The sequence below is a fragment of the Mus pahari genome, chromosome 6 (genome assembly GCF_900095145.1).
Source record: "Mus pahari chromosome 6, PAHARI_EIJ_v1.1, whole genome shotgun sequence".
NCBI lineage: Eukaryota > Metazoa > Chordata > Mammalia > Rodentia > Muridae > Mus > Mus pahari.
In genome coordinates, this window is record NC_034595.1 from 66,166,092 (window position 1) to 66,176,198 (window position 10,107).

The following is a 10,107-nucleotide window of genomic DNA, read 5'->3' on the forward strand; positions in this document are numbered from 1 at the left end:
CTTTCCCTGTCAGCTAAGGGATACTAACGAGTTCTGGGTGATTTCTTTTGGCCACACCCCCAAGCTCTTTGCATCTGGGTCTCGGACAACTGTCTTCTACTTTCTCTGTTGTTTATCCTCATTTAGAGATAAACAGAGCCTTTGCTCTGACTCTTGTCAGTTTTCTGTAAAGGCTGAAAGAGTTGCCTCTTCCTGCACTTCCATATGCCTCGCCTACAAACTCAGTGGAATATACAGAAAAAGGGATAACCATTTCCCACTTCACCCAAAGCATTACCCTCACCCCTCCCATGTTTACAGATCTAGCTATTGGGAATCACAAGCACAAGGCAGAGTGCACAAGGGTCCAACGCACTGTGCATAGTCTTAATCCGACCAAAAGGTTTGTCCTTAGGCAGGAGTTCCTGGCTGTGAACATGGCTCCAGGAACCAAGACCTTAGCCCTAGCAGAGTGAACTCCCCTCACTCCCTCACTGTTTTGTTGATCATATCCTCTAGCCCACACAAGCTGGGTGAGGGTGAGCTTTCTAACTCAGTTTGTAGAGTCCCTAAATAAAGCCTTCCACTGTCAGAAGTGTGTGGGAGTGGGGGTTCGAAAGGCCCTCTAGGGGCCAAAAGAAATGCCCTCCTATTAAAGACAGTGACTGATAGTCATAGCACCTATTCATGGACACACATAGAAACAAAAACTCAAACATGCCTGAAATACACTCCACACACACACACACACACACACACACACACACACACACACACACAAATGAACGAACAAAAATCCCAGGGTGACCAAGACAAATACAAAAAAACAAGCCACCAGAATCCCCATTGAAAGGCCCCTGCACACACAGAAAAAGAGAGTCATGCAAAATGTGATTCAAGAGGCATGGACTTGTACTCAGCAGGCACGGTGCTCCAGTGCTTAGCACTGAAATCTGCCCAGGCCACACTAAAATCTATACTAGAAGGTGAGGCTTCTGGGGTGCAGTAGAAAACAGAATCCCTTTGCCCAGCCCCATGCTTTTTGCCCTTCCTTGTACCAGAGTGAAAATGAAAGTGGTCAGAGGCTTCCAGAGACCTGGCCCAGTTGGAAGCAGAAGGCCCCAGAAGTGTACAGAGCCTCCTCCACCATCTGACTAGCTCAAAGCTTCCTTAGCTTTGAGCTTCACATCTAGCTCTTTCTCCCCTCTCCCTCTGCTGGGGAGCTTGAGGTCTTCTGGGAGAGCCTCGACAATGACAAGGGAGTTCAGGCAAGCATATTGAACCGGTGACTGCTGCTAAGTTCACATACATTTATTCAATTGACACCAATGAAGAGGGAGAGGGAGACATTTTTTTTTCTTCCATACAGACCATCAGACGATTTCACAGAGTCTCCACTAAGTGGATAAGTCTAAATCAATGCACACCAGTGGACAGAGAATTCGGGGGTGGGGGGAGGGGGCAGCCCGCTGTACAGATATTTACACACAACTATAGGACCCCCCCTGCCACAGCTCTGTGCCCTTGCCCACCCAATTCCCACCTCTCCAGACCCTCTCCTCCCACCCACTCTCACTGCCTTTAACTACAATAAATATCACAGGGCCTGGGGCAGAGAAGGCCAAGAGGACCGCTAGCCCTGGATGGCTGGGCCTATGGACCACGGGAAAAGCCAAAGCAGGGCTCCCTAAAAAACAGCCAAACACCAGAGAGAAAACATTTTCCTGGGGGGGGGAGGGATTGGCTCTGCGGTTTCTTCAAGGATTGTGGAGACCCCGTTTCACTTCTCTTAGCTTCCCAACTGTGAAGAGCCTGCCTTAGGCTTGGAGGGAACCAGCTTCCTTGAAGAACAGCAAAAGGAACCAAAAAATTTTCTCTTAAGCACAAAGCAGATAACAGATGTCTTTAAATTATAATATTGGACAAGCGGGTCTCAACGTTGAAGAAGGAATGGGGCGGTGGGTTTTTTCAAGCCATAGATGATTCAGGCGCGATCCAACAACCGATAGGCATTAGGCGTATCTCTGCCAAAGCATTCTCTGACTGTGAGAGGCGCAGAGGCAAGACACAGAGAAGGTTCCTGCTCTCCTTTTTGCTGCTCAAACAGAAAAGCTATCTCCGCTTTAAACCTATTGCGTAGACCAGGGGAGCCGGGGAGCCCGCTTCGTCCCAACTGCCGGTGACATTCTGAGCTTGCAGCTTTAAGTGCCCGATCGTGCGCGACGGCCTAGGTCTGGAGACTCTTCATAAATAGACTCCCTGAATTCAGCTGGGACCGGCCGAGCTCCCCAGAGAGGTTAAGGAGTGAGGGCCTAACTGGCCCGAGCCCGGTGCGGTCAAAAGTGGCAGCCACTGAGGCCCGCGACTTTGCTGGCAAACGAGGGCCCTGAAGACAGGAGTGAGTCCCCCGGGTGCGAGAGGCGGATATGGCCAGCCACCGGAGTCAGGGCCGGGGCAGTCAGCATGGCCAAGACTTGGGCTTGACTCCCAGGACCTGCGGCTGCCGCGAATGGCGATCCCGGGGAACCGTCGCCGCTGCCCGGGGGTGCGGCCCCGCCACCACCGTGGCCCATGATGTGGTCTATAGAGAAGGAAGGCCTCTGGCCTGTCCCCGCGCCCCCGCCACCCGCACCACCGCCGGCGTCCGTCTTGAGGCCCTGACGCAGGAGTGCAGTGGACAGGCTGGCTGCTGTGCCAGCTGCGGGCGGACTCAAGGACGCGGGATAGAAAGCCTTGGCGCAACCCAGCTCTGCGCCTAGGAAGGCAGGCAGCCCTGCGGGGCTCGGGCCAGATCCCGGGGCAGGCGCAGGGGCCGGCGCCGAGGCCGCGCCAGCGAAGACAGTGGCCGTCGGAGGTCCGGGTGGAGGCGCCGCGGCGCGGCCCGGGGGAACTGACAGCTGGCAAGGCGCGGTGGCGGCGAAGGCGAAGGCGTGCGGGTGTGGATGCGGGTGTGGGGCCGGGCCCGGTGGAGGTGCACCATAGGCCGGGAGCGCCAGCCCGTAGCCGTAGCCGTAAGCGCCGTAAGCGGCGAAGCCCGAGAGGAAGGCGCCTGGGTCCCCGGCCGCGGCAGCCCCGCCACGCAACAGCAGCTCCGGGTGAGGATGCGGGTGTGGATGCGGTGGCGGCAGAGGTTGCCGCTTGAAGCGCTTGCGGCGCCGCAGGAAGCTGCCGTTGTCGAACATGTCGGCCGACTCCGGGTCGAGCGTCCAGTAGTTGCCTTTGCCTGGGTTGCCCGGCTCGCGGGGAATCTTAACGAAGCAGTCGTTGAGGGAGAGGTTGTGGCGGATGCTATTCTGCCAGGCAGGGAACTTCTCCCGGTAGTAGGGGAAGCGGCCGCTGATGAACTCGCAGATTTCGCTCAGCGTCAGGCGCTTCTTGGGGCTCTGCAGGATGGCCATAGTGATGAGCGCGATGTACGAATAAGGTGGTTTCACCAGAGGGCTCCGTGTCGCCGCGCCCCCCGACGGCGGCCCGGGTCCCGGCCCTGGTCCCGTTGCGCCTCGGGCTGCTTGCACGCCGGGCCCCGGGCTTCCCGCTGCGACCGCCGCCCCCCGGGGCGCTAGAGCGCGGGGCTCGCAGTCCGAGCAACCTCCCGACTCTTCCTCGTCCTCAGCCACGTCCGCCTCGGCTTCCTCCGGGGGAGGCTCGTGGCCGTGAGGGAGCACGTCCCGAGGGGCGCGGGGCCCGGAGCGGGCTGTGAGCTCCCCCCCACCGCTGCCGCCGCCCACCACGTCTATGTCTGCGTCGGGCTCGGACAGCGCGGCCGGGGAGCTCTCGGAGGACATGATCTCGCAACAGCAGCTGCCCAGGGTCATGGTGCCGCCGCCGCCTCCTCCGCCGCTCTCCGGCTCCGCTCGGCCCGCGGCTCCGGCTCCGCCGTGCTGCCTCTCGGACCAGGGTGTTTTGCGCGCGGGCGGGGAGGGGGCGGAGGACAGGGAGGGGATGTCCCCTAGCTCCTCAGCGCCCCCTGGTGTTGAGACTCTAGGACTTTCACCCTGCAGGGCGCACCCAACCGGTGCTGCCCCGGGACTAGAAAAGCAGGCACCGGAGAAGAGCAGTGAAGCAGCCCGTTACTCGGTCGAATCTGGGCTTCTGGGCTCCTAGACACATAAGTGGGGCTTCGGGAGATTAGTCCCTCCCGCCTGGTGGCAGCCTAAGGCGGAAGAACTGTGGTCCCGGGGCGGAGCTCCCTGGGCCGGGTGGGGCGGGGAAGGAAGGGGGCGGGCAGAGGTCCTCTGCTCCCGGGCCCGGCGGGAACAAACTGCCGCGGTGGCGGGAGCTAGGCTCGCTTGGCTGGAGGCGGGTCATCCTTCTCCTCGCAGCTCCCGCAACCCCCGTGGCTCCCTGGAGCCACCACCTTCAGTGCGCTCAGTCGCTGGAAGTCAAAGCTTATGTTCTGGTGATGGCAGTGACTACAAACCTCCTCTCCTCATCTCCCCAAGGCGGCGCCCGGGCCACCCGGGCCGAAGCGCGGATGGATCGCCAGTGAGCCCAGACGCCCAGACGGACGCCGCAGACAAGTACCTACTAGAGGCTAAGGGGGTTCTGGACGACTAGTGAAAAGAGTGATCTGGAGGGCAAACTTGGCGCCGGTAGATCCTATTCAGAGAGGTGAGAAATGTCTGCGGTGGTCCTCTCCTTCCCCTCCAAGGCCCCGGCCCTGCCACTGTCCCCAGAAAGACCGTCTGCTCTCACTCCTCTTAGTGATTCGTCTCCGCATTCGCCGCATTCTCCGCACGCCCACAGGTACTTAGCTTGGGTTTGCAGGGTTGATTTTTTTTTTTTTTTTGTCTCAGCATCTCAATCTTTGTAATTGTCTCTCTTGACCCCCATGCATATCCTGCGGAAACTGAGTTTTCCTGGATGTTTGTTCCTAAATCTAACAATCCCGCTCTTAATTTCCGGATTTAGAGGCTCTTACAACAGAACTCCCACGGAGACCTCTCCGAAGAAACTTAACCTCAGCTCTGGGCCAGTGTTGCCTTTTTATCTGGGTATTTTCTCCACAGAAGGTTGATCCAGTATACTTTTTCTGCTAGCCGGATTCTTGCCCATCTTCTTAATCCCTCTTCCCTGCTCTTCTTCTAGGACCCAGAAACAAGTTGCTCAGGTTTATACTGTGCCCATTTCAACCTCTTGGGGCTGGAAGAGATTGGGAGAGGGTAAGAACTGGGCAGAGGCTGACTGTTGCCTCAACAGCGCCTCACAGTGGCCAAGGCTCCAGCATAGGGGGCCTCAATACTTGCTGTGCACCATAGTCCCAATGCTCTGTGACCCTCCTTAGGTAACTTCCTTTCAGGGTCCTACTTTCCTGGTGTGCACCGCAGGATTAAGAGCAGGGCCGGAGGACTTAAACTGCTGGGATCCCAGTTTTGGTTTCACCAGTTTCCAGCTGTCTCACCTGGCTAATTTTAACCCTTTTGCCTGATTCTTTCTCTAAAACAAAATTTAAAACACCTACCTCAAGCCTGACATGATGGTAAGCCCTTGCATAAGTAACTTCAGCATTCAGAATGCTGAGGTGGGCGGTTTGCTTCTAGTTCTAGGCCAGTCTGAGCTACAGATGAGACTCTGACTCAGAATCAAGTTAAGTAAATAAAGTAAGATGAATCTACCGTGTGACCAATATGTAAAGGCAGCCATAGCAGGCCACTGATTGCGTAGACTCTAGGTGCCCTATTCTCTGGGAGGGGAGGTGGTCAGGGAAAATGTGGTCTCCCACAGTAACATCTCTAAACCATGCATGCACCGCGCGGAGGGTGCGTGGAGGATAAACTCAGAGTAAGGCTGTGAGAAGGAGATTTGCTGAATGTAAGCAAAATACGTGTAAGGATGGGTGAGCACCTTTATCTAACAGCAACCTTCATTGATGAAGGCAGGGATTCTCCAAGCCCCCTCTGGGACCTCTGAACAAGGGGACCACTTAGTGTGCTGGGTCTGCATAAACCAAGTATTCCTGGGGAAAGGAATAGGTCCAGCACTCAAAACAGGGACAGTAACCTGAACGGACTAGTGGCCCTGAAAGTGCAATGTTCTGGCAACCACTTGCATACTTCAAGTTTGCTTTGCTCAAGGGAGTACCCTCTCTCCCACGAGATTCCACTCAGATATGCCACACCACCAACCACATCCTTACTCCTCCCAGATCTTCTCTGCCAGCATCCCGATAAGTACAGAGAAAACCAGCTTGGGCATCATCTAGTCTGTTTCACCTCCACTTCAAAACTGGCAAACCTATGAATAAGTTCTTGCTTTTCCGGTGCCCTCCTGATATTTCAGACTCCAGCTACATGTTCAGCTTCGGGGTAGGGCTGGCTAAAGCATTTGTTTCTCAGATCTCCTTTAGGGCTACCAGTTCTTGCTGCCAGCCGCTGCACTCTCGCCCTGTCCTGAGACTGGAACTCTAGCTGGGAAAAGCGGTCCAAGAACCCCCCAGCTTCTATTCTTCAGTGCAGTAGTGGGGCACCTCCTTAAGGAGTCATCCAAACTTAACACTAACAAGGATGGAAAGAAAGGGCCAGGGCAGGATATTGCTTGCCAGATTTTTGAGGTATTCTACCTTATAGCCCACCCACCCCAGAACTCTTCTCTTTATCCAAATCATTGCTTCCCAGGACCCACCTTGCCTCGGGGGGGGGGGGGAGGTGGTCTTTGCTTAAGCCCCAGAAGCCTCCATCTGTCTCACTGCTTAGCCACCCAGCTTGAGCAGCCTGGAACAATTGAGAGGGGAACATACTCCCGAGGAGATGGTGTGTCTATTGCAGGACCTTTCATTCCAAAATGTTTTTTATAACTGGCCAGGAGTTGTGCTCATTGCGATGTATATGTGGTTCCCACTGGCTTCTAAACCATCTACCTCTCCAGTTTCTCTTAAGAGCCCCATAGAGAAGCCATTTTGTGGATCTGGGAAAGAAAAGCCTTCCTGAGATTGTATGGATATTATTAAGTCAGTGGCGAAACTGCTGAAGTCCTGAGCTGCTGATGGGCAAGTTTGTCTCTAGACTCCGAAGAGCCTGCTGTCTTAAGAGTTTGGAGCTTGAAGAGCATCCTGGTCCGCCTCAGGCACTTCTAGCCTGTGAAAAGAGGCAGGAACTAAACAGGGCGTACCATGTCCATGCTCTTTTTACAATTTTATTTACCAACCGGCTAACCTTGGGGAAAGCTGCAGAGCCGATGCTAACCCCCTCTCCCTCTCCAAGAGGCCACAGCCCCTTTTTGAGATCTAAAAAACAGCTGCTACAACTCCTGTCTCTAAACCTGCCTTGGAATCTAAGTTTCTCTTAGCTGAATTTGGAGGCAGAGACTCAAAATCCTGTCCCTCAAAGATGGACTTAAGATGACCGGGACCCTAGACACAGAGATGACAGATAGCTGAGATTCCAGTGTATGCATCATGATTTCAGCAGCCCAACCCCAGCCGCCTCTCCTCTATCCCACAGCTAGAGTGACACCCTTTTCCTCTGGTTCCACAACTCCTGGCCAAGGACCCCTCCATCCACAGACAAAGTAGTGGGAGACTTGCTTAAGCACCTATGACCTACTCTGCGGCGGCGGCGGCGGCGGTTGGGACCAGAGTAAGCTATGGATTCGTGGGAAGAGGGTTGCAAGTTCAAGAGAGGGTACAAACAGCACCACCCCCAAGCCACGGAGCGAAGGCGCCAGCTTAACGTATCCGAAGAGCTCAAAGCGACTGGATTAGGCCAAGCTTTGCAAGAGAGCTGAGATTCGGCAAAGCCAGTAAGTGAGGACAATTGCAGGTGTGCTGGAGCCCGTGCTCCGATTCTACACTTTACCTGGTGGATTCTATGGGCCCTAGGTCCGAGGGTCTGTTTATCTGACTTAGTATGTTTCTTTTCCCTCGTTTAACTTGCTCATTGTGGTCAAGAATGCCGCAGAGTGGCAGACCTCTTACAGATTTCCACTACCGATCTCATTTGATGTTCACTGGGTCCCGGTGACCTGAGACTTCCCTGGAATGCTGGCTGTTCAAATCTGCGGGAGCAGGGACCTGGTGTGGGACTGGCCACTTGACCTCAGAGGGAAAGGCTGTGTGCTAGCGTGCAGATCGGGAGGAGAGATGAAAGTCGGGAGACAGAAGAAGGGAGACAGACGAATGTGGAGAGCTACGATGCTGCCCTAGAACCTGGTGGGCACGGGCCCGCGACCTCCTTCGTACCAATCTCACACTGCGTCTAGAACAGCGGCACTCTGGGAATGGACCGCGCTTCTAGGATCCTAAATTGGATCCTAGAAGGGAACTGTGCCTAGCCTTAGGGACTAAGGTCCCCTGTGCATTGTTACATTTCACTTTTCCAAATGATAGGTGAAGTAGTAGGTCCTCTAATGGGCAGAAAAATGCTGCAGAACTCCCAGGCTGGTGGAGTACGTGCGGAGCCTCTTAAACCTAGAGGAAGCTGCATGAGGGACCAGCCAGAGCCCGGGCCCAGCTGCTCAGAAGCAATGGGTGGATTCCTGGAGAACAGCGACCTCTGGAGGACCGTCGCATCCACAAAAAGCCAGGAACAACACACTTGGTTGAGTCTAAACTGCCATCTTCCCACCCCACACTCCTTTGGCACTCATCCAGAAAGCCTCCACTCTTCTCTCTTCGCTCATCTGGGCTGCCTTTCCCTCTGAAACCTCCTCAGAGAAGCCTTCCCAAGTCAAGTCCGTCCTCCCTGTTTCTGCTCTGAGCTTCTCAAAACCTAACTGAACAACAACTCAGCTCTGCTCACAACTGCGGAATACACCTGCTTTCTGCCCCAACCGTTAATTCGCTCCACATCCACCCTTTGTTAACCGTGCTGGGGTGTATTGTGTTGTTGTTGTTGTTGTTGTTGTTGTTGTTGTCGTTGTTTGGGTTCTCTCTCCCCCCTCCCTCCCTTCCATCCTCCTTCCCTCCCTCCTCCCTCCCTCCCTTCCATCCTCCTTCCCTCCCTCCTGTCTTGATAAGGGAAAATTGAGGTCTAAAACTGGACAGTGACTTTTCCTTTCTTTTTTGAATTGTTAATGTGTTTATTATTGTGAGGTAACATGTATTTATTAAAGAAAAATAGAGTGCTAAAAAATAATTCCATATGCTCATAAAGTGATGTGTTTTTCAGGGGTGAAGAGAGCAGCTAACTTTATTTCTCTGGAGGGGAAATCCCCATGGTAAGCTGGATTCGAGGGACCTGTATCCACAGTGCATTTAGAGACAGGTTCTTTGCACTGTTTCCTGTGGGGCTGTGAACTGTGTTAATTACGTTCAGCATCCTCAGCAGCATTGATGGGTCCTTCTCTAGCGGTCTGTCACAGACTGTGTCATGCTCTGAATTTCCCTATGGACTATAGATTTTTTTAAAGCTCATTTCTCACGTGGGGAAATGGAAACACAGAGATGAATGCATTTCCTGAGAGTCACACAGCAGATATGTAGTAGAAGTGAGGACTGGAAATGTAATACCACTTTCCCAGGGCAGTGTTGTCTTTGTCTCTCCTGAAGGAAAAGCATGTAATGTGTGGAAGGGGTCATTCTGATGGGGAATTGGAAAGGGGATTTGGGGCTCAGGAAAGAGGAAATGAAGAGGGAACTGGAGAGGGGGCTCACTGCTCCAGAATGGGACCATAAGGAGAACAGACAAGAAAGTTATGCTGTGCCTCAGATAGCGTCTACTGTGGTGGGTGTGAGCTCCCTATTACTGAAGAAGAGACTAGACAGTCCCTGAATAAGTGTCTTAGTGGCCTCCAGGCAAAGCAGGAAGGGCTGGGGTCATTGAATCGCACTCCTCCTATAACTCTCAGATAACAATCTCTAAGGTCTCCATTTTCTTGCTTGTAAAATAGGAAGCTGGGTTTTGGACTAGGACCAAAGAAATTTCTAGCTAGTCATCTCAGAGACTCCTGAGCAGTTTGAAAAACTCTGTCAAGAAGGGTCCTTCTGAGAAATAAAAGGAAGTAGTTATCCAAAGATCAAGTACATAGGAGTGTGATCTCTTAGCAGGAGATGAGTAGAAATTTACTTCTATTTCCTGCTTATGTGTGAAGTACATGCAAGGTCTCCTTGTGGCACTGATTGAAAGGGCTAGAAACAATATAAATGCCCATCAGTGAGAAGATGGGGGTGTGGGGTGGCCAAATGACAGCAGT

General features: G+C 53.7%; 1 protein-coding gene across 1 annotated transcript; it reads right to left on the reverse strand.

Annotated features, from left to right (window-relative positions):
• Positions 1 to 1,275: 1,275 nt before the first annotated feature.
• On the reverse strand, positions 1,276 to 3,841 carry Foxd2 (forkhead box D2). Its single transcript, XM_021200656.2, has one exon. The coding sequence runs from the start codon at positions 3,792 to 3,794 to the stop codon at positions 2,316 to 2,318; it is 1,479 nt and encodes a 492-aa protein (XP_021056315.1). The 5' UTR covers positions 3,795 to 3,841; the 3' UTR covers positions 1,276 to 2,315.
• Between the last annotated feature and the right edge of the window lie 6,266 nt (positions 3,842 to 10,107).